Raw genomic sequence first — 25,049 nt, forward strand, 5'->3', positions numbered from 1 at the left:
GATCTGGCTAACACTAGGGGAGGCCCCTACTAGGCGTAGCCGAAGATGCATAGCATCTCACCTTAGCGCAGAACCTCCATTCTGGCTCCCGGACTCGGTTTTAAAGACCTAAAGGCCTGGCCTACATTTGATGGCTTCCAATCATGTAACAATGTTCACATGATTGGTTTATCAAGAGCCTGGCCAGCCCTCCAGGTTCCGTAGCGCAAAACGCCCTTTCCACAAACACAAACACACTGTCGTGCCAGCACGTGCAGAGAACATTCTCTCCACCACAAAATAAAATAAAAACAAACACAAATATACATTCGTGCCAGCACGTGCGCGAATCCATAACGCGGGGCGTGGGGGACACCCGTACTTCCCGGCACGTTCGCGAGCGGCCGCGTTCCAAGAAAGGAGACGCTTCGCTTTGAACGCCCCCAGCCGCGTTCCGATGACCCCGCGTACGCTACCGATCCCTTACAACACGGGCCTCTAGAATTTCGCCTTCATCGAAATTCGGCCGCCACGGCCGGGTTCGAACCAGCGTATTTCGGGTGAGCAGCCGAGCGCCACAACCGCTGAGCCACCGTGGCGGGGCAACTGTCGCCTTAAATCTCAGCTCTTTGTAAACATTTCAGTAGTTTGTCGATGCATGATATAGTATACACGTCCTTGCGTGTGATCTTGTTGAGTGCGCGGTAATCGATACAGAACCTGATTTAACCATCATTATTTTTCACCAACACTACTGGAGGCGCTCACAGACTGTGTATGACAATCATGTCGTCCACATGGTGATGAATGACACGGCGCCCAGAGATCGGCATGTGATAAGAGCGTACGCTGTAAGGGGCGTGTGTACCGATGTCGATGGTGTGCGCAAGGAGAAACGTGAGGCCCAAGGCATTTTTAGGAATGTCGAAGGATGAACTGAAACTCTGGAGAAGGGTGATAACCAGTGATATATAGTCAAGGCGGAAGATTAGGTTCGATGACACTTTCGAAAACGTCGTGAGGTGTCGGATTGATCGCAACGTCGTGCGTGCTGAGCACATGCACGTCAGAGGAAGCGGCGGTGTTAAGAACCGGGTAGGTAAGAGGGGAATCAAATTCTGCAATACTACGAGGCTATAGTCCAGGAGCACGACTGGTGAGCAAGAAAATGGTTTTCAGACATAAGTGGAAAGGCAAAGGAAAAAAAGGATCAAGAGAGGAAAAAGTAGCGGCGCCAGAAGGTGGGAAGAATATAGTTAAATAGTGAAGCCGTCAGAGCAAAGTATAGAAAGAGCAGCACAATCCGCAGCAATATCGGTATCAGCCGCGAGAAGAAGCCTAGATACGTCGACAAAGGTTAAGATACGCCAACTAAGAGGCTCTGCAGAGCGGTGAAAAGCCACTTTTCCCGCGAGTACCGTGAATTACGGCACTGTGGGTCGACAGGAAGTCCCATCTCTCGTACGTCGGTGATCAATGAGGCAAGACTAGAAACTGTATGGTGCACGAAACAGGCTTGGGTGAGGTCACAGTACCTGCATACGGCTGAGAGGCCAATGCGCTAAGGAACGAAAGGTGGGGTGGAGCAAAATGTAAAAAATCGGGGTCGTCTTTTGGAGTCGGCGGCGGTTTCACTGATTACGGATATTGCATCGCTCGCGCTGACGAAAGCGAGAACTGCCATGCATTCCATAAACACTTCGGTGACTTTAGCCGGGCGACACGGAGGTCTTGAGGAGTTCAAGACAAGTGTAGTTCTTGTGCCTGTAATTATGACTATTAATTCTTGAAGAAAAAAATCTTCATACCAGAAGAAACTGCATTCTTTATGGAGATTCGATTCAGAGGATTTATATCAGGCTAATAAGCTGCATTGTTAATGTTCGTCGTGCATTACTATTAAACAAACTGCAGCAGAGAAGAAAAAAATGAGAACGCAGGGTCTCTGAGACTATTACAATGGTTCTTAGTCACTTGCTGTTCTTCCGAGTAGCAACCAATTTTCTTAACCCTGTTTTTCTGCAGCTCTGCAACGATGGATTTGTTCCGGCCATCTACAAAGAAGAAGTGTATTCCATCTACTCCTACAATCCTACCGTGAAGCTGACACTGACCTTTGAATCCATCGATACTTTAGCAAAAAAGGTGAAATTTTAATATTTTCAACTTGCATATTTACGCATTTATCGCAGCCAGTGACCACCTGAGTACTGGTTTATATTAAGAACAGTGTTAGTAAACGGAACGTTCACCCGAAATGGTAGCCTAGAACTGTTACCTATTGAGAAATGTGACGGCGGCTGCCATTACAAACGGCATATCTTGTTGATCATCCGATATAAACGCGCCGATTAAGAGAGCTTTTGTAAATAAACACAGTATAATCTCAAATTACCAAAATGGCTTCAGGAAACACAGTTGAACAGAACTCGCTCTTTTACACCCTAAGAAGTATATACTATATTACAGAACTTTGAAAATAGGAAGCTTGCATTGGGATTCTCCTTAAATTCCAGAAAATCATTTGACAACATATGATAGTATCTTGTTTCGAAAATTTCAATGATATTGAATAAGAGGAAAGCATTACTTTTAATTAAATCACATTTAGCATTTATAAAACACTATGTCCAAATAAATAAACATAGGTGAGCTCAGCGAAGTCTCCGGCGGGGTTCTCCAAGTCAGTATCCTGGGACCACTGCTATTAATCTGTACATCAATGATATAAGTGTGGATACGACGACTCGGTTCATAATTTACGTGGACGATACCAATTAGCTTGTATTTGGTGATACCAGCAACAATTTAGTAAGCAATGCGAACATTGTCTTATGAAAAATACAAATATGGTCTAGTAGACCTCGAGCTACTCGAACTCGAACTACTATTCTATAATAATGAACTGACTGAAATAGTAAGGTCCTTAAGGTTGTTTGGAATAGTATTCACCCAAAATATGTTGTGGGATGACCACGTAACATACGTAGATTTAAATTTGTCCAGAGCCACCGGTTTTATAGCACGTTGCAGAAGTTGTCTCTCGAAAAAAAAAACTGTTGGTCTGTCATGCATTGTTTCACCAATATTCAAACTACTGTCCATTAGTACGGGACACTGCTACGCACACCAGTCTGAAAAACTAGCTATTCTTGATAAACAGGACCTCAGATTTGTACATACCCTGCCAAATTGACACTCCACTAAAGAGCTGTTTTCCAAGAATTAGCTTATAAACATTTTCAGTTTTCATGCTTATAGACTCCTGCGCACCTGTGTCATAGAAAAGCGAAAATGCGGATTATATCGGGCTTAGCTCCGATTCAGGTATTTGAAACTACATATTCATCCCGTTGCAATCAAGACTTTGTATTACCACGCATGAGAACGAACTACGGCCACCAAATGGTTGCATTTAAGTTTCCACTACTGCTCAATAAACTAATCGATGGGAATATAAATGTCAACCGTATTAGCTACTCTAACCTCCTCAACTTCTTTCTCCGCGAATCTTTCCTTTCTTAGTGTCTATTCATTACGCATGTGTAAACGTTCCCTTGTGCAATGTGTCTTACAGGTGTTATTTTAGTTTTAATGACTGTTGTTATTTTGATGTGCATCTTCTTTTCCTAAGCTGACTGCTGTTTCGTGCTCACGTTTAAGTGAACTTTGTCTTTTCACTTTTCCTTCTTCACTTAGCTGCTTGCTGTCGTGACAGAACTGCCGTAGCATCCCACTGCTCATTTGTTGTAAAGGGGGTGGGGACTCTTTCAATCGTTTCTAGCCGGATTTCCCGGGAAATAGCCTAAAGACAGCAAGCCAAAATGCCGGTTCGAGCTTCGGTCATCAAGCTAGCGATCTCGGGCCGTGCGCTGGTGGTGCGGCTGACGCCGCTGCTCATCTACCTCTTTACAATCACCCCCGGCTGAAGGCGAAGACATCTTGGCGAGTCAGGGAGACAACAATACACACGGGTCACAGTACGGCTTCAGGCATGACACATGAACAGTCTCGCGGCTACGTCGGCATTGATCAGTGGCGGGTGTCACGGGACAGAAAGTTGAGCTTGTTGGTGTACATTCATTGGGAAAAATCCAGGCGCTAACAAACAACGACACAGAGGGGACACAGCGCTTGTCCCCTCTGTGTGTTGTTTGTTTGCACCTAGATTTTTCACAATGGATGTCACGGGGTCGACAATGAAGTTTACCGGGGAATTGCGCTCCACGGTGCGGTAAGGTCCGTGGTACTTGGGGAGAAGTTTGGAGGAGAGGCCGGGTGTGGCAGACGGCTCGAGAAGCCAGACGGGAGAGCCGGGTAGAAAACTGTCAGCAGTGTGGCTTGTGTCGAAGCGGAATTTTTCACGCCCCTGCTCGCCGGATGTTTACAACCGAGCGAGCTGACCGCACTCCTCGGAAATGGTGGTGCACTCAGACTCGTTGGGCCGGTAAGGAAGTACAGTGTCGAGCTGTGACGAAGGTTCTCGCCCGCAGAGAAGAAAAAACGGCGAAAAACCAGTGGTGGTCTGCGTGGTGGTGTTGTAGGCGTAGGTGATCAATGCAGGATCCTGCCCCAGTGGGAGTGGTCCGAAGACCCGTAAATTAACAGCATATTGCCCAAGGTGCGGTTAAACCATTCTGCCAAACCGTTAGACTGAGGATGGTAGGCCGTGGTGGTATGGGGACTGATCTTGCACTGTTTGAGAAGAAATTCCACGACCTCAGACAGAAAGACGCGCCAATCGTCGCTCAGCAGTTCCCGGGGCGCTTCATGGCGAATAATAAAGTCATGCAAGATGAAAGCGCCAACGTGTGGTGTCGTACCAGCAGGAAGAGCCGCGGTCTCGGCGTAACACGTGAGGTGGTCGAGGGCTACATTAACCCAGCGGTGGACAGCAGCAGTGTAAGGAAGGGGCCGTAGAAATCAATCCCAACTCGGTCAAAGGGACGGGAAGGGCAAGAGAGGTTTCATCAGGCCGACTGAGAAGTGAGGAGCAGGCTTGCGACGTTAATAGTCAGGGCACGAGCGGATGTCTTTGCGCACGTAGGTGAACAAACCGCGCCAATAATAGTGGATACGGAGTCGCGTGTACGTTTTAAAGGCACAGGGATGAGCAGACTGCAGGTCATTGTGAAACAGGGCGCAGAATGTCGACCGTAAAGGGGCAGGGACGATAAGCAACCACTTCCTGCCGGTAGAGACGTAGTTGCGGCGGTACAGGAGACCATCACGAATGGCGAAGTGAGCATCCTGGCGGCGTTGGGCCCGAGATACGGGTGCCAAGAAAGAATTTGAGAGAAAACGCACAAGCGAAGATATCCAGGGGTCCTTTTGTTGCTCGCTGCCCATGGGATATGTTGGAAACGACGGGGAAGCGCAACCGACTAGCGGGTGGCAGACAACGTCTGGCGGCAGTGGAGCGCGGGACAAAGCGTCGGCGTCGTTATGTTTTCGGCCAGAGCGATAGATGACGCGGATATCATATTCTTGGAGGCGTAGGGCCCAGCGAGCGGGGCGGCCTGTAGGGTCTTTCAAGGAGGCTAGCCAGCACAGGGAATGATGGTAGGTGACGATGTCGAAACGGCGGCCATAAACCTAAGGGCGAAACTTTCCGATCGCCCAAACGATGGCCAAGCATTGCTTCTCGGTTACTGAGTAGTTAGGTTCCGGTTTTTCAGTGCACGGCTCACGTAAGCAACGACATACTCGGGAAATCCGGGTTTACGTTGTGCAAGGATAGCACTGAGGCCAACGCCACTGCCATCGGTGTGAATTTCAGTGGGAGCGGTGGGGTCGAAGTGTCGTAAAATGGGAGGTGCTGTGAGCAGCCGGTGTAAGGGGATAAAGGCATCGTCGCAGTCAGGTGACCAACCGCACAGGTCGATGGCGCCGCGAAGAAGTTTCGTAAGTGGCGCGATGACAGAGGCAAAATTTCGGATGAAACGTCAGAAGTTAGAACACAGGCCAAGAAGGCTGCGAAGTTCCTTCAGAGTCGACAGCTTGAGGAACATCAGCGACGGCACGAAGTTTGGCTGGGTCGTGAAGCACGCCATCCTTAGAGACGGCGTGACCTAAAATTATCAATTGGCGGGCGCCAAAGGGACACTTTTTGAGATTAAGTTGGAGCCCCGTGGCAGTTAAAAATGTCAACACGTGCTCCAAGCGGTGAACGTGCGTCTCAAAATCAGGCACGTAGACGACAATGTTATCTAAGTAGCACAGGTGTGTTGTCCACTTCAGGCCACGTAAAATGGTGTCCATCATTCACTCGAAAGTCACTGGGGCATTATAGAGGCGAAAGGCAAGACCGTAAACTCGTGCAGGCCCTCTGGTGTAACAAAAGCAGTCTTGGCACGGTAAGCCTCCGCCACAGGGACCTGTCAATTCCCCGAACGCAGGTCTAACGATGAAAAGAATTCCGCGCCCTGGAGGCAGTGAAGGGCGTCATCGATTCGCGGCAGAGGGTAAACGTCTTTGCGGGTGACCTTGTTAAGGCACCGATAATCGACGGAAAACCGTATTGTGCCACCTTTTTTCTTCACTAGAACGACAGGTGAGGCACACGGACTACTGGATGGTTGAATGACCCCTCGCTGAAGCATGTCGTCCACCTGAGTGCTGATAATCTGGCGTTCGGCTGCCGAAACTCGGTACGGTCGTTTACGAAGCGGCAAGTGGGCTCCGGTGTCTATCTCCTGGGTCACGGTAGACTTGCGGCCGAGTCGGTTTTGAGCTACGTCGAAAGAAGAGCGAAACTGGTTCAGAAGGTGGAGAAGTCCGACGCTCTGCGGTGTGGCAAGACTGGCGTCGACGGAATCAGCAAAGGCGTCGTCTCCGGCATATGCGGGCAAAGTAAGAGAATTGGTAGGAAGAGAACATGATTGGGCGCAACGTTCGGGTTCGAGCAAAGAGTCAATGGGCTGTATAAGACTAAGGCATTCGCCACGGAGAAATATGCAGGGGCTCAAAAAAGGGTTCGAGATCGGGATGAGGCTGAAGCCGCCTTGAACAGTGAGCACAGCGAATGGCAGAGGCAGAACGTGTCGAGAGATGAAGACGTCGGATGGTGTAAAGACGACGGCGTTGTCGGATGCGGTGAGGCAGGAGACAGGGAGAGGAACAGATGAGCATGGAGGAATCTCTATGTCGTCCGCCACGGATAGCTTGCCCCACGAAGATGACGTATCAGGCGAGGTAGCACTGCACGGAGGAATTCGAGCTCGGCACGAGCGCAGTCGATGATGGTCTCATGTTGGGAGAGAAAGTCCCAACCTAATATAATGTCATGCGAGCACGATGAGAGAATGACGAATTGGACAGTATATAAAGAACCGTGAATAATGACCCTGGCTGTGCCGCTGGACAAAGGCGAAATTCGCTGCGCATTAGCCGTATGAATCGAAAATCCGGATAGCGGCGTCGACTCTTTGCGAAGTTTGCGGCACAGTTTCTTATTCATCACAGAAACAGCAGGTCCAGTATCGACAAGCGCCAACGTGGTGTGGCCCTCGCTCCACAGAAACGTCAAGCACATTAGCTGGGGACAAATGAGGCCTTAAACTTGCCTCCGAGTGCGCAGTTCTTGCCTCAGGAACTCCGGCAACTAGTTTTCCTGGCGTATAAAGGTATGAGGACGCAGTGGCGAAATAGAGCGGGGCCACGGGGATCGTGAACCGCGGCTAGAATACGGGCGGAGATAGAAGGCATCAAGCTGTTCGGCGAACGACGGACGTGGCGGGGGCTGCTGTGCCGCGTAGACATAAGTTCTGGGGTCATCCACGGGTGGCAGCACACGGCGTCGGCAGAGGCGCGCAACGTGACCAGGGACACCACATGCATAGCAATGGCAAGGTTGTGACGGGTGCGCGAAGGGTTGACACGAGCAGGACGTGGTGGGTTTGGAAAGGCAGACGGCGGCGTCGGAGGATAGCACGGGACAAACGGCTCGGCCCTTGATCTTCGGACGGCGTCGGCGTATGTGAGCGACGCCGCAGCAGGAGCCGGCGGACGAACAGGGGGTAGCGCCTCGGGCACTTGCTCGCGAATCACAATTTGGAGGGTCGGAGCCGGGATGAAAGGAGGTCCCTGAACGCCATCAAAAAGTGACAGCTATCGAGCCACCTCCTGACTCACAGTCTTTGGTCTAGTCAAGCAGCGAGCTGTGAGAAGTTGTTGCAGCGAGGCTGAAAAGTGAGTCAGGCTGCACGGAAGGTGACGGCACCAGAATACGCTGCTTGCGGAGCTCACTGCAGCTCTAACACAGGGTGAATACGTCGGCAACCGTGGTAGGGTTCCGGGCGATAAGCATGCCAAATGCATCAGTCTCGATGCCTTTCAGGACATGCTTAATCCTGTCCACCTCAGACATAGACGAGTTTACCTTTGTACAGAGGCTGATGACATCCTCGATATAACTGGTGAATGATTCTCCCTGAAGCTGGCCTCTCACTCGCAGGCGCTGTTTGGCGCGCAGCTTGCGTACTACAGGGTGCCCAAAAATGTCTGAAAAGGCGCGTTTGAAGTTGGTCCAAGTAGTCAAGTCTTCTTCATGGTTCCTGTGCCATAGGCTGGCCACGTCCGAGAGGTAAAACATCACGTTGTTTAAGGTTATGGCGTCATCCCACCGGTTCTTGCGGCTTACCGGCTCGTAAGAGGCAAGCTAATCCTCCACGTCGGGATCACCGGACCCGCTAAAAATGTTTGGCTCGCGCTGTCGGAGAGCGCCAGGGCAAACGACCGGCGTAGGCTAAGAGGAAGGTGACTGGCATGCGTCGGTGCACATAGTTGACGCGATGGTTCTGTTGCGAAGCTCCAGGACGTAGGCCAAAGGCTTTATGTTTCCAAAGGATATTTCCAAACCGATATGAGAGTTGCCGGCTCCTCCCATTACGGCGTGTACTTCTGCTTGCTATCAGAGAGTAACATGCGGCAGATCGCGACCGAAAAGTTTTCATTCGTTTGCAAATCGTGTACTGTATTTAGTTTTATTGTTGTTGCTTGCGGGTGATGTGGAGGTCAACCCTGGCCCTCCCATAAACCCTGAAATAGAATTACTGAAAGAGCTGCAGAAAGGTCAGGAAACCTTGATAAATAATTGAATGCTATAGAAACAAGGTTTTTCACACAATAGGCTGCGATTAAAGAAGCAAATGACAAACTTAGCTCAGCAACGGATTGAGGATATTATCAAAGTAGTAACTCACCAGGCTGATACAATTAAGCACCTTACTCAACATGTGAAAGCCTTGCAAAGTAAGACAGTCAACCTTGAAGATCGAAGCCATAGGCAAAACCTGATCTTCTACGGTATAGACGATAATAACCCCTCTGAGACGTGGGAAGAATCAGAGAACTTCATAAAAGACCTTTGACTAAGCTACAGATCGAATCAAAATATATCGAAAGAGCACATCGTGTTGGCCGGTACAATGATACGGGAAAAAGACCACTTATTGCCAGATTTGCTTCTCAAAAAGAGAAGCAGAACATCATCAAAAATGCTAAGAAGTTCAAAAATACTCCGTATAGCGTAGGCCAGGACTATCCACCGGAAACCCGCAAAGTGCGAAAGCAACTATGGGAATATGGTAAAGCAAAAGCGACTGACAAAAATAAGGTCAAGCTCAACCATGGCAAGCTTATAATTAACGACAGGGCTCTTGTATGGGATGCAGAAAAGGAAGAGGTTGTGTCGATCAAAAGAACATGACACCGTAACGAAAACCACAGATGTGTTCGCCGGGGCCTTGTTGCGCTAATTGTTAACTGCCGCAGCGTAGTGAACAAGACAGACGAATTGGCTGCACTTATCGACTCCGCAAAGGCTGAAATTATTTTTGGGACAGAACCTTGGCTGAAGCCAGATATAGCTGACAGTGAAGTATTCCCGAAGGAATTTGCCGTTTATCGCAAAGATAGGCAAAGCCTGGGCGGAGTTGTTTTCTTGCTTGTTCGCACTGGTCTGTCGTCATCAGCGTTAAATCTTGGCCACGACGACATCGAGACTGTTTGGTGCCGGATAGACATGCCTGATTCCACTGCGCTAAAGGTTGCAGTAGTTTATCGCCCACCAAATTCTGATTTAAAATCATTACAATACTTGCGTGACATAATTTCCGAGGCTTCCGCTCAGACTTTGCTGCTCGGGGGAGACTTCAATCTTCCCGATTTGCTTTGGCACAATGGCTCATGCGCAAGCGGAACTAGCGGTCGTATTAACTTGGAAATGAAAATATAGCTGATACGTTTGGGCTGCTACAACATGTAGATAGGCAAACTCGCGATAAACATACTTTAGATCTACTGTTTTGCAATTCACCTAATCTTGTGACTTCGGTGAACGTGATTCCGGGTATAAGTGACCACCTTGCTGTCATGGCGAATTTAAACTCAGAAGTGTACCGCCGGAAGGCATGTGCTGAAAGGACAGTATATTTTTTTGAAAAAGGTGACTATCCTAGTATGTCTGAAAAGCTTCTTGATCGCTTGCCTGTATTTGAGTGTTTGGGGGAAGAATGTGATGTTTATGAGTTGTTGTTAATGTTTAAAAATATATTACTCCAGCTCACAGATATGTTTGTACCACAGACCAAATCATCAAGGCTTAAGAAAGGAAGGAAACAATGGGTGACAGGACAAATCATGTCGCTTATTAGGAGGAGAAAGCGTGCACTTCGCGTATTGAAAAAAAACTAAATCAGTTCTTCACTTTACAAAACTTTCTGGTTTGGTTTGGTTGGTTTGGTTTATGGGGTTTAACGTCCCAAAGCGACTAAGGCTATGAGAGACGCCGTAATGGAGGGCTCCGGAAATTTATACCACCTGAGGTTCTTTAACGTGCACTGACATCGCACAGTACACGGGCCTCGAATTTCTCCTCCGAAGAAATTCAGCCGCCGCGGCCGGGATCGAACCCACGTCTTTCGGGCCAGCAGCCGAGCACCATAGCCACTGAGCCACCGCGGCGGCAAAACTTTCTGAACTAGCCAGTGAATACAAAATGAGTATAAAAGAGGCAAAGGACGATTACTTTTCCAGACTAAGCGAAAACATGAAAGAAAACCCCAGATTATTTTGGAAGTATATTAGGGAATGCGGGTCTGAATCACTAGAAATCAGTCAATTAGTTTATAATGGTCAGGTCCACTCCGACGATGAAGACAAGGCAACGTGTCTTAATGACTACTTTCAATCTGTATACTTACTGACACACGACTCAAACACTGTACCGCCTGTGAGCAATGTCCCTCCAATGCAGCCAGTAGAAATTAGTGTAGGTGGTATTCAGAGGCTGTTAGAAAATGTTGACGAAGGTAAAGCTATTGGGCCTGAGGGTGTTTCACCACGTAATGAGACACATAGCTCAAAACAAATTTTTATTTGAAGAGCAGCATGGGTTTCGCAAGGGGATGTCTTGCACGACCCAGTTAGTCGAGTTTTATCACGACTTAGCATCAGGTGCTGACGTGGGGGGACAAATTGACTGTGCTTTTTTAGATTTTCACAAGGCTTTTGATACACAGTCACACTCACTCCTTGTTAGCAAGCTTAATTTATTAAATATTCACTCTTCTGTAGTTAAATGGATTCAAAATTATTTGTTTCAGCGGCGACAATGTGTTGTTTTAAATGGGAAACGTTCAGGCTAAGTAAAAGTTACATCGGGCGTTCCTCAAGGCTCGGTTTTGGGACCACTCTTGTTCTTGGTTTAAGTAAACGACCTTTCTGATGGAATTTCATCTTCTGTGCGGTTATTTGCAGATGACTGCGTTGTATACAAAAACATTGTTAATGACAACGATATTTCATGCTTACAAACAGACCTAACAAGAATTGAATCATGGTGTTCCACTTGGAAAATGAATTTAAATGTCAAAAATTGCATTCATGTTTGTTTTACTAGAAAGAAAAACCAACTGTGTCGCGATACAAGATTAACAGCGAACTAATACGTAAAGAGGCAGCGAATAAGTATTTAGGCATAACGCTGGCATCTGATTGTTCCTGGAACGCGCACATTGATGACTTGGTGCTTAGGGCAAGTGGAGCACTGAATTTTATACAACGCAATTTGCGATGTTGTCATGTGAGTTTAAAAAACACAGCTTATCTGAGTTGCGTGAGACCTATTTTGGAGTATGGCTGTGCGGTTTGGGACCCTTCGAACAAGACGCTCACTGAGCACATTGAACGAATCCAAAACCGGGCAGCCAGTTTTGTCTTAGGACGATTCTGACGGCGGGATAGCTTAAGTGCCATGAAGAATGAGCTCAACTTGGAACTACTTGCCTCTCGCCGAAGAAAACTAAGACTTAAACTCTTATATACAATATTTCATAATAAAACCGGTATTAATAGAGAAACCTATCTGAAAGAGCCTCACTATGTGTCCAGGCGCACAGACCATAGTCTCAAAATTCGTGAGTATCACTCAACGACTGGCACTTACGCAAACTCCTTTTTTGTTAAAACAATTGGCGAATGGAATCGACTCAGTGAAATGCAGGTGTGCTGCACTCACGAGGATGAATTTTTTTCAATGCTGTAACCCCCCTGCTGTAACGCCTATGGTCGCTGCGGGGTAACCTCTGAATAAAGAATAAAGTACCCAGCACAGCTCCAACAAATTGTAGCAGGATCTCCGGGGAAATAGCCTAAGGATTGCTAGCCAAAACGCCGGTCCGGTCTTCGGTTACCAACCAAGCGATCTCGCGCTGTGCGCTGGCAATGCGGCTGCCGCGGCTGCTCTTCTTCCTCTTTACACATTAATTGTTTTTATTGCCACCCCCTCCGTCAACGTACGCGGATGAAAATAAAAATTATCATTATTGTTATTAATAATTGCATCCATTTATTGCAGAATATTAATAGTGGTCGTCTCGGTACCGCTGGCAAAATTATGCCACACTATTATGCCCTCAATAATTAAGTTACGACCGGGGTCCGCATCAACCAAGTAGACAGTGAAAGCTGGTCACTTAGGCTTCGATCTCTGATCCAACGCGACCACCTTGTGCAGCCGTCCCGACTCCCTCGTCATCGTCTCGAGCTCCCCAATTTGTTCGCCTGCCTTATTTCTGTCCATATTTTCTTCGAGCCAGTCATCGATTTTCCCGCATTTCATAACGCGGCTCCTGGGCGCAGGATTGAAGACGGCGACTGTGAACTGAGCGCTGCGAACAAAGCTAACGAGAATGGTTCAGGGAGGTCGGCGGGATAGCAGTAGTGCACCATGTGCTGCGGCTGCGACGTAAGCCACTACCAAAGAAGAAGCTCAACGGTGGCAGCGTCAAGTTGTAGATGCCTCTCGCCTTACGCTTAGGCGCAGCCGACATCGAATCAACAGCAGACTACGGAATACTAACAGTTAAATGTGGCGCTAACGTATACTCCGTAATGTACCGTCCACCCAATAGTTCTATCCATGAATTTTTCACATTCCTTGAAACATTTTTGAACTGGATCAATGATAAAAATTACACACTGATTCTAGGAGGCGATTTAAACATTAATTTCGTGCGAACATCAGAAACACTAACAGAACTTTGTAGAATTCTGGAGGCAAGTTCTTGCATTAACGCTATATATTTACCTACACGCGTTCAGGTTTCTACAGTGACTCTAATTGATGTATTTATCACGAACATTTCCACCGATCAGCTCACAGCAGGCATCATCAACGCGCATATTAGCGATCACTTGCCCATTTTTCTCCTATCTAGTCGTAGCACTGGTAATCAATTTAACAAGAAACCATCTCAAAATGTAGCCTTCAGAAAAATAGATACCACCACACTGCAGCTGTTCAGTGACGAGCTAAGCCGCGTAAATTGGGAGGGTGTTTTTAGAGCTACTGATGCTGAAGAAGCCTATGATACGTTCCTAAACATATTCAAGGGAGTATACGACTGATGTTTTCCGTACGTGACCATTAAATCGCCATGCAAAGCACGAAAACCGTGGATAACAAAAGAACACCTGAATGCAATACGCGAGAAAAACAGGCTTTCCCACCGCTTCATTAACACCAAAAGCATAGACGACTTACGCTCTTTTATGTCTCATAGAAACAAGCTAAATAATTCTCTTCGAGACGCCAAAAGAAAATATTTAGATAATCTATTTAATGCAGAGACACTTCACAGACCTGACGCGCAACAGCGCCCTCGGCAGAGGTTCCACCAATGCTCCACCATTCTCGATTTCCATAAATGGAGAAGTATTAAATGGCATAGAATTAGCTAATGCTTTCAATGAGTATTTTGTTTCTTTGGCAAATAGTACTCATGATGCCAAGTGCACCGATGACTTACAAATGCTTTATAACAGTGCATTTTTAATGCCCACCGCTGCCCATGAAATCAGTGCCACTATCATGTCATTAAGCAACAGCAAAAGTGCCGACATGATGATCTTCAAATATCGCCAATTAAGCATGCAGCACATATTATTTCTTTCGTACTAGAACATATCATAAACCTAATGTTTTTACAAGCGACCTTTCCTAGACAGCTCCAGGCAGCAAAAATGACCGTTCTTATTAAAGGAAGTGACAGAAATAACTTCTCGAATTACTGTTCTATCTCCATTTGGCCAATTTTTTCGAATTGTGTAGAAAAGTTACTTCACAATCGCATGACCAGTTTTGCAAATATACACCAGTTGATTACAACCTCTCAGTTCGGTTTCAGAACGGGATGGTCCGCTGAAACGGCCCTTCTAACTAAAAAAAAAATATATTTTAGACTCGTTCGAATTGCATACGGATGTCTTGGGCATATTTGTCGATTATTCCAAGGCATTTGATTGTCTTAACCGTCCCACTCTATTAGCTTAATTGAACTGTTATGGTTTTCGAGGAACATTCATGGACCTTCTGTCGTCATATTTTCAACATTGCTGCCAATTGGTAGCAGTAAATGGTGTGGTATCTGAAATAAAATCTATCCAAGCAGGTGTTCCCCAAGGTAGCATATTAGGTCCTTTGTTATTCAACTTGTATATTAATGATGTCGTGAAAATTGACAATACCTCTAAATTTGTAATTTATGCCGATGATATGAGCCTATTTCTGAAAGGAACTACCTTGGCCGAGCTAATGAGTCGAGGAAACCGGCTACTAGCAAAATTGCACGCCTGGAGCAATACAAACACTCTAACCATAAATGCAGTGACAACAAAGTCTTCCTGCCGAAACAACGTGTCATTGATAGCAACCTACATTTAAAACTTGGTTCCACAGATATAAAAATTGTTCGCACAATTAAGAGCCTTGGTGTGCTTTTTGAGCAACACATGTCATGGAGAGAGCAAGTAGAAGCTGTGTTGAATAAGCTATCTAGAAAAGTTGAAATTTTGTGTAAGTTACGTTTTTTCTGCCTCAAAACATTAAACTGTTAATTTACAAATCTTTGTTTTTGTCCCAGCTAAGCTATTGTTACCTGGTGTGGGTTACCACAACACAAACAAATGTAGACAAATTGTATAAAGTATAAAAACAAGGAGTGCGTCTTATTGCCAATCAACCGTACGATGCCCATACTGCACCCCTTTTCACGTCATTAAATCTTAAACCTGTAACTGCACTATATGAAGATACGCTGTTAAAACGATACCAAACATCAACTAAATACAATGACACATTCCTTCAATGTGTTTCAGGTTTGAGTGCAAAAGAACATGTGCATTCTTTGCGAGTGAACGTGCCCTGGCAGGTGCCAAGAGCCCGCACTAATTATGGACACCAAATGTTGTCGCACAAACTACCAACCCAGTTAAATTCCCGCGCTTTACGTATTGTATAAGTGCCTCCAAATGCTTCTCATTATATTCTTAGTGTTAGCCTCTATAATTGCTGGTTGTTTTGTCAGTTAGAATGATCTGCATTTATTGTCTGTGCATTCTCATGGTGCAATGTAATTTGTTAAGTTGTTATGCTGTATGCCCTGTAAGGGATCGCGGACCTCGTCAAACCAAGTATGACTTTTTGTCTGCGTGTCCTCAGTACTCATAATACTGAAATAAACTTCAAACTTCAAACAACACGGTTGTTGCACACTGTGTTCAGCCTGCATTCGCGTATGATTCAAATGCTTCAACTACAAGGCTAAAAGTGCATTTTGCTGACTGCCGCAACTGGCAGCCAATTTTTAGTGCTCTAGCGCTGATAGCCGCCACTCCCCGCATTTGGTCGTTGCGTGTTTGCCTCTGTCTGAAGCAGGTTTTGTGGCAGGGTTCTCACCTGCCTACCGGTTCGTAGGCCCTCCGTGTCAGGCGGCAGCCCATTTAATCGCGAGAGGCTGCTCGGCAAGGGAAACGTGGGTCGCAACTTAGCCCGAGCCCCCACGTCCCACTGATGACAACACCTAAAATAACGCCTGCCTTTTACCACTGCACCACTGCTCACACACCCACCGGGTGGCTTACGAGCCAAGTGCAGCCTGTGGTAACCCTTGAGAGAACCTGGGACGTTAATAATGCGCCGCAGCCTTTAAGCGAACTGAGCTAAGCGGAATGACCAGCAGGAGTTAGGAGGAGAACGTGATTAGAATGATGCATAGATAGTAGATAAACAGAACTTGAGATGGTAAATGCGTGGAAGCCTAGTATCACCAAGTAGTTCGTAGCTGCAACCGACAATTGATGTCTTGCTAGCGCACATGTCCGCATTTTGCCTAATTGCCAAAACCGACTGTCATTTTTTTCCACTTGTGAAATTTAAAGAAACAAAACATCAAACAAAAAAGAGCAGTGACATAGTCAACACGGAAAAAGATAAGACTGAGAATTCTCGGTAGCTTCCTGTCCACATTTCAATGGCCGAGCGAGGCCGAGAAGTCCATCAGTCTCATTTGGAGAATTCCCTTTTACCCTGTGTTTTTACTATTGAGTCAGCTGCTTTCCATACATCTCTCCCCCAACGAGGATGCTTGGCTGGCCTGGGATCAGCTCATAGCCCAAGTTCTTTGATAACCCTGGCACAGGACACCCTGCAACTGGTGCACCTTTTCGACAAGCTCAAAAATACGCACTTCAGCATTTCATGTGATTACTCCCAAACTGTTCTCGAGAAACGCCGACAACTGCTCAAGTAGGCGGAATGAGTAAAAAAGAAGGTTACAAGGTGCCTTTGGGTTTTGATAAACTGCATATCAATAGTGAGCTTTATTTTGAGATGATGAAACGAGCCACGCAAAGCGGATGTCAAGCGAGAGAGGTACATCTTCCAGTCCTCATAAATTCGCAGTCAAACCACACTCGCGGTCCCACGCACAGCACCACACTGATTTGAATGCTGGTTTGCTCTACACTAACATTAGAAGTGTTCCTTCTAAAAACGTGGCTCTTTCTCCACTAATCGATTCGTGCAGTTCGTCTATCCTCGCACTTCCCTAGCCTTGGTTAAATGGCACGATTGCTGACAACTGCAATTACCTTCTAAATCGCTCACTAGGCGAGTTGGTGGCATATGATTCGAAATCACCAGCGCGAAAACAGACGGAGACGAGAGGAAACACATACCACAGGACGGGCGCTGTTTTTACTACCCTCTTCTTCAAAAAATTCAGGGGGCACTTTGACTGTCTAAAGTGCGTAGAGGCGAAAGCGTTTTCCGCACCACTTTCAGTGCTTCTGTGCCACTGGTGGCGTCACATGTAATTGAGTACTAATTACTAAGTGATGACAAATCACTAATTAATGGTTAATTACTGATTAATGCCTGAATACTAATTAACTGCTAATTAAGCTTAAGCTTAAGCTTCGCCTTTAGGAGTGGAACGTGACAGCGTGTTGTAGCGCTGCCAGGGAGTCCACGGAACGCCACCACCCGTTCGGCGCGATGCCTTGCCGTTTCAACGCAACGGTTTTTGAGGAAAGGAAATGGCGCAGTAAATCTCTGTCATCTCGGTGCACACCTGAACCGCACCGTAGAGGAACGGAGGAAGTGCGAGTCAAAGAAGAAAGACGAAGATGGCCCGTAATGAAGGAAATGAAAATTGTATTTGAGGAAAGAAAATTACGCAGTAACTGTCTCACATATCTCGGTGGACACCCGTCAAAATTCAGGGGGGGGGGGGGGGGTGCACTTTTTTGACCTAAAGTGTGGTCACTGATGTGTGGTTAAGATGTTAAGCTTCGCCTCTAAGAGTGGAACGCGAGAGCGTCTTGCAACACTGTCAGGGAGTCCATAGAACGCCATCGCCCATTCGGTTCTACGCCTCGCTCGTCGGTAAATTGGTTTTTGAGGAAAGGAAATTATTTCTCTCTCATATCTCGGTGGACACCTAAACCTCGCCGGAAGGAAAGGGAGGAGGATGGCAGTGAGCGAAGACACCGTATTCACTAGACGTGCCTTTGTTCATTCCAAACCATCGAGCTGGCATGGCGGAGTGGATAGCATGTTCGTCTCGCACTCCGAAGACCGGGGTTCGATTCCAGAGCTCGACCAATTTCTTACTAGGTTTTATTTATTTATATGGCCTGAATAGAGAAGGTAATTAGGCTAATTGGGTAATTAAGCAATTAACTAAGCTCAGTCCCACTTACTTGGAGCATCACTATATGGTCCCTTCTATTGGTTGCATGGTTACTAGCCAAAGTACAATTGGCCCCGTTTGAAATTGGCGCACTGTGACGTCGCGACCGTTTCGACCAACTGAAAAGCGTGACATTCTCTGTCGACAACTGCTGCTTACAACGATGAGACATTAAAGGCTTTCGCCTTAACAGAAGGAAAGCACCCTCGACTGGCAGGTGGTCGCAGCCACAGGGTTGACCGGCGTGATGGCAGAATTGTACTTAGGTGGACGACATGGAAAAAAAATGTCAGTGGCTAAGCTCTGGTTAAGCCTGAATATACAAGCAAAAAGCTTAAGTTACACTTGGTTTGAGAGGCGTTCTGCCCGGTTTTCTGGCGTTTCAGCCATATGTTTAGCTTTGAGCTTTTCATTTCTTCGCTGTTTTTCGGGCAACTCCCAAGCTAGCACTTTTGGTTGGGCAGACTTTCTACAGCCATGTCTGGGTGCATCGAAAGGTGAAACGGTGGAGAGGAGGAGAAGCTCGCGCAGTGGTAGAGGCGGTGCAGATGCGCTGTAGCGCGCGGCTGCGACGAAAGGTCAGGCGAAGGAGTCGGCGGCGACTTCTGCAGCCACCTGCGCCGCGTGTGACGTCACTCTGTTTCGCGCATGCGCAGAACTGCAAATCTGTGCACCGGCTCACGCGAAGCTCGGCTCCAATCCTCGTAGTGAAGCTTTTCGCTTCAAAAAGCCCTATGTAGAAGAAATACGTTCAATCAAAATTGCGCGACAGGACACCGCCTGTCCTGTCGTCTGTGTTTCTTCTCTTCTAGCCATCTGTTTTTTTGCGCTGGTCATTTAGAATGCATTTTCCTCTGCGACTCAGAGTGTAAGATATTTCGTTGTGACCGCATAAGCCGAAGGGCTGGTGATGGTGTACTTTTTGCCATTAGAAAAAAGAGGTTACTGCTGTGCTTATAGAGGTCACATCGGGACTTGGGTCAGTGTGGGTTCGTTTGAAATGTCACTAGTCGTGTTATCTACAGCCGTCTAGTTGTTTAGCAGCTGTTATTTAAACTTTATTCTGAAGTCAATTCCGTACACTGCAAAGAGAAGTCACTCTTCAATTTCCTAATTTATTCCCGCTATCAATAGGTGATCTTAACTTTTGAGCAGTTAATAGGTCCTCATTAAGTGGTCCAGCTAATCGTCCTGCAGCGCAGGCTTTCCTCCCGTCTTGCCTTCATTTTTCAACTCCATAACCTAGTTTTGAACCTACGTGTCGATCCACTACTTTTTCCATTGTTGTTGACCGCATCCGAACCAATAATCCTCATCATTGTTGCAACATTACGCTTTTAGAAGGCTTTTATGGTCATTACATATTCACGGGAGAGCTTAAATTTCGTGCACGACAAAAGGAGCAACTCGTAACGAACAAGTCATGTTCTACAACCGAGCGAACATCGGTGAAATAAACGCTGAGTTGACAGTTTTTGCTCAGTACTTTCTTCTACATTTTTCAACACGTTCAGTGGAGGTGAACTGCAGACTGTTCAGGGATAAACATACTGCGGTTGTTAAGAGATTCATACCCTTCATCAATATACCATGCACTAGTTAGCACCGCCCATTGGTTTAATCAGCACCTACGCCGCTTAAAAAAATGAAGAGCGCCTTTACAGACAGGCCGACCAAAACAAGAACTCTAATGCGGGAAACGCTTAAAGCGTGCGATTTGGATTATCAGCCGGTGTTGATACCTGCTCGCCGCCACTTCTTCACTCACGATTTACCATCAATGTTAACTAATAACCCTGGCTAGTTCTGGCAGGCAATAAACCCCTCGAATCATCGTCACGAAACTTTAACCAATGCTCAAGGAGGCACTGCTCCTGTAGCTGAATGCGCACAGACTCTCCATAACGCATTCACATCAGCTTTTACTGATGAAGAGCACGGTTCAGCTCATATTATGTAAAAATCTAACGTCACAATGTGCGAAATATTTGTCAGCGATGCTCGGACTTATCTTTACAGAGGAAGCTTAACACCGGATAATCGTCTGAGCACCTTGTGTTTCAGAACAAAACACTCGCGAATTCATGTGAACGTATTCATCGCATCTCCTCCGCTATTTTGTTTTTCTGTCTCTTTCATCCGGTTTGATTCCACGCTACAGGTGGGTAGCTATGGTTGTGCCCATTTTCAAGTCGGGCGATTGTTCATCACCACTCAGTTCTAGACACATTTCATTAACCAGCGCAGTCTGCAAACTTCTTGAGCACATAATTCATTCGGACGTAATTAACTATTTACAACAGCAGAATATCATCTTTATGTGCTAGCATTGCTTCCGTAAAGGCTACTGACGCGAAACGCATCTTGCTTTTTCATCCCTGACCAACATTCAGCTGTTATGCAGGTACTCAAGTACAACACATATTTCTTGGTCAAAAATGTTTTAGGGGAATCCCCCAAGGTGGAGTAAATTTGTAATAAGGGAGTAATTACTCATTGGCATCCACCCATTGGCATTGGGTGGATGCAATGAGTAGTTACTCCCTTATTACATATTTCTTGCTTTTTCTAAAGCATTCGACATGGTACTTCACAACTGGTTATTAACCAAATTTACACTGCTCAATGTTCACCCTTTTGTTATAGTATGGATTAAAGATTTCCTGTCTACCAGGTTCCAGTTTACCACTGTTAATAACCATATTTCTTCTTTCATCCCCGTACATTCTGGCGTCCCACAAGAAAGCGTGCTTGGCCCCTTGCTTTTCTTTCATATTATTAACGCTTTACTGAACTCCATTTCTTGCCAAAGCCGTCTTTTCACCAAAAAATGTGTAATATACCGGAAAATTTATTCTAACGATGATCCCTAGCCCATCAGTTTGGCCTCGACTCAGTGACAGCATAGTGATTTACCTCGCTCATGAAACAAACTTTAGAAGAGAAAATTTGTCTTTTACTAACTTCATCATCATCATTACCATGAGCCTGAATACGCCCACTACTAGGGCAAATGCCTCTTCCATGTCCCTCCAATTAACCCTGTCCTTCGCCAATTGCCGCCACCGTGCTCTACCTCACTCATGAAACTTAACCTTTTGAAAACAAAATTTGTCTTTTACTACCTTCATCATCATCATCACCATGAGCCTGAATACGCCCACTACTAGGGCAAATGCCTCTTCCATGTCCCTCCAATTAACCCTGTCCTTCGACAATTGCCACCACCGTGCTCTATCTCGCTCATGAACCTTAACCTTTCGAAAACAAAATTTGTCTTTTACTAACTTCATCATCATCATCACCATGAGCATGAATACGCCCACTACTAGGGCAAAATGCCTCTTCCATGTCCCTACAATTAACCCTGTCTTTCGCCAATTGCCGCCACCGTGCTCTACCTCGCTCATGAAACTAACTTACTCATGAAACTAACTTACTAACTTAATGTCTCTAATTGAAACAGAGTATTCTTTTATATAAAACCAGTAGAGGTTATAGCCTCGTACTAGTACCGCAGTCTTAACCTTCGTTCGGACCTAACCTGTAACCTAACCAGCTTGCATATTCTGGTGTTCGGCACTGCATCCCACGGTTTGCCGTCCGGACTGCATGTGCAAAAAGAATGAATTTCAGCAATGCGGATAACCAAACAAACATCAAGGGAGGCGAAGCAGCCAGCAAACGCGAAGGTTCACTTACTCAGTGCGTCGAACTGCAGCTATCCAGCGCGCCCGGCGCTCCGAGGGCAGAGGGCGCTCTTTAGCACCTTTTTCGCAGCGCCCCCTGGGCAATGCAAGAGGTCTATGAGGCCTCTTGCGCTGGAGTTTGAGGTAACGTGGCGGCGCCTGGTGGCAGCAAGGAAAAGCTGGCTGGGTAGTACCAGGTTGGGTAGTAGTGAGCGCTGGCTATGGCGGCGTACCTTTCTAGCACCAAACCAAAAAGATATAGTAAAAAAGCGGCAAAGCATCCCACACACTTTTGTTTTTCTCTTTACAAGGCATGTCGGGGTTCCAGTGGTATGTGTGTTTCCCTCGCGTCTACCCAAATGGTCCTGTTAACTGATAAAACTAGCGCTCATTACTAGTTGAGAGTTCAGCGGTGAAGACTCCTTACATGGACACTGTCGCGTGAGAGGAGGTTCCTGTACTACTTCGTCCCACTTGTGGTGAGGCCGCCGAAGGCCATACTATTCTGGAGCGCTTCTGCTTTGATAACACCGACAGTGGCATGCAGTACACCTTTGCGGAGTTCCAAAAAATCGTCATTGCCGTGCAGTTTTGCCCTTAGAGACAGAAGGCCGTTACCAATTTTTTTCAATCAATGAAATTTCCGAGGTGCTCAACTTTTTATAGAACTTTTTTGTACCCATTCGATTTCTCTACCTTGGGGTTACTGGGACCTTCTCGGAATTTTTTATAGTTACACTTGAGTAAACGAATATATCACTGCCTTTCACTTGCATTTAATCACCATCATCAACCTCACTTGCGCCTACTGCAAGGCAACGGCCTCTCCCATGTCGCTCTAATTATACATGTATTCTAACAGCTGCGCCCACAATATCCTTGCAAACTGCTTAAAAAATTACGAGGAACTTTAGCGGCTAAACTGGTGAAAGGCGAAAGCCTGAGTGCTGCATTCTGCTGCGCGATTGTTCACTGCACATTTTGTTGGTGCATTAATTAACTGCCAATTAAGGGCGCTTAAGCTTCGCCTTTAGGAGTGGAACGCGACAGCGTGTTGTAGGGCTGCCACGGAGACCAAGGAACGCCACCACCTGTTCGGCGCGGTGCGTTGCCCTTTCAACGCAACGCTTTTTGAGGAAAGGAAATGGGGTTGTAATTCTCTGTTATCTCGGTGGACACCTGAGGCGCACCGTACAGGAAGGGAGGAAGTGTGAGTGAAAGAAGAAAGAGGGGCCGTAATGAACACAATGGAAATTGTATTTGTGGAAAGGAAATTACTCATTAACTGTCTCACATATCTCAGTAGACACTAGTCGAGAATTGTATTTGAGGACAGGAATTTGCACAGTAACTGTCTCACATATTTCGGTGGACACCCGTCAAATTTCGCGCGCGGTGTAGTCACGACAACTTGGGTCAATCTGAAACGCGGACAAATACGCCTTGCTCGTCGGTAAATTGGTTTTTGAGGAAAGGAAGTGTATGTGTCTCGCATATCCTGGCGGACATCCGAACCTCGCCGTAACGGGAAGGGAGGAAGATGGGAGGGAACGAAGACACCGTATTCACTAGACGCACCTTTGTTCATTCCAAACCATCGAGCTGGCATGGCGGAGTGGTAGCGTGCTCGACCAATACCTCCTAAAATATTGGCTCGACTAGCACTCCGGAGACCGGGGTTCGATTCCCAAGCTCGGCCAATTTCTTACTGGGTTTTATTTATTTATCTGGTCTGACTAGAAAGGTTTGACTAATTGGTTAAGTAGGGAATTAATTAAACTCAGTCAAACTTACTTGGAGCATCACTATACGATCCCTTTAATTGGTTGCATGGTTAGTAGCCAAAGTACAATTGGCCCCGTTTGAAATTCGCGCACTGTGACGTCACGACCGTTTCGACCAATTGAAAAGCGTGACATTTCTGTCGACAGCTCCTGCTTACAACGATGAGGCATTAAAGGCTTCCGCCTTAATATCATCCGCCCTCCTAACTTTGTGCCGCCTCCTGATAGAGTTGCCTTCGCTTGGTTTCCACTCTGTTACTCTTAAGGGGCAGCAGGTAGTTTGCCTTAACCGTGCATGCCCTGCCCAGATTCGCACAGAAAAATAGATCCAAAATATTGTTTGTGTGCTCACATATCGATTGAACCAAACCGCATTTTGTGCTGTGTCCTATTGAGGTGCACTTCTGATAATTTAAAACAGGATAATTCAAACTAACATCTCTGGTCCCTAGAAGTTTGAATTAGCGAGTTTACTCTATTTCTTACAGTCACGTCGCGCAGTATGTGTGCATCATATTTTTGGGAGCAAGCCTTTGCTTAGCTTCAAGAGAAAAGGGAAATATATTAAAACTGGCGTTTAAAGGCGCTCTTCATTCGAAATGCAAGCCTCAAACGCTCAAAAAAGGATTACATAAAGCTTATTTCGATATTTACGTTCATAGAGGACCTTTCGGGTGAAGGCATGATTTGGGTGTTCGGGGAGGGTTCGATGTGTTAGAAAACACTATGCACCAAACAAAATGGTGCGCTTATCGAATAGTCATTCATATGATTCCGTATGAAGACTTGGAACAGGACATTTAAAGAAAATTCCTGTCGCCAGTCAGATCCGGTGAACTGGACCTGAAAATATTAGTGTTGTCTTCCCTTTTGTTGGCTGAAGACAAGTCGGCGTACGCGCAGCTGTTTAGGACTGCTAAGGCTGTCATGTTTCATCTTTTAGCCAACTGTACTTTACGCTATTTGCCCGGCCACAACGCTCATTCTCGGGGAGGGGGGAGGGGGGGGGGGCGATGGGACTACAGCTTCCTAGCCCCCTCGCAGTGTACTCCTTTAGAGAT

At 46.4% G+C, this 25,049-nt stretch overlaps 1 protein-coding gene across 1 annotated transcript in view; it reads left to right on the forward strand.

The window, feature by feature from the left end:
• Positions 1-25,049, forward strand: part of LOC149326930 (uncharacterized) — a 244,252-nt gene that overhangs the window by 209,500 nt on the left and 9,703 nt on the right. Inside the window, exon 2 of the mRNA XM_089563514.1 lies at positions 2,005-2,124. Within this exon, the coding sequence (XP_089419640.1) occupies positions 2,005-2,124 (120 nt within the window). The remainder of the gene's footprint in view (positions 1-2,004; positions 2,125-25,049) is intronic.

The sequence above is a fragment of the Amblyomma mixtum genome, chromosome 10 (genome assembly GCF_055824585.1).
Source record: "Amblyomma mixtum isolate Tamu chromosome 10, ASM5582458v1, whole genome shotgun sequence".
NCBI classification, from domain to species: domain Eukaryota; kingdom Metazoa; phylum Arthropoda; class Arachnida; order Ixodida; family Ixodidae; genus Amblyomma; species Amblyomma mixtum.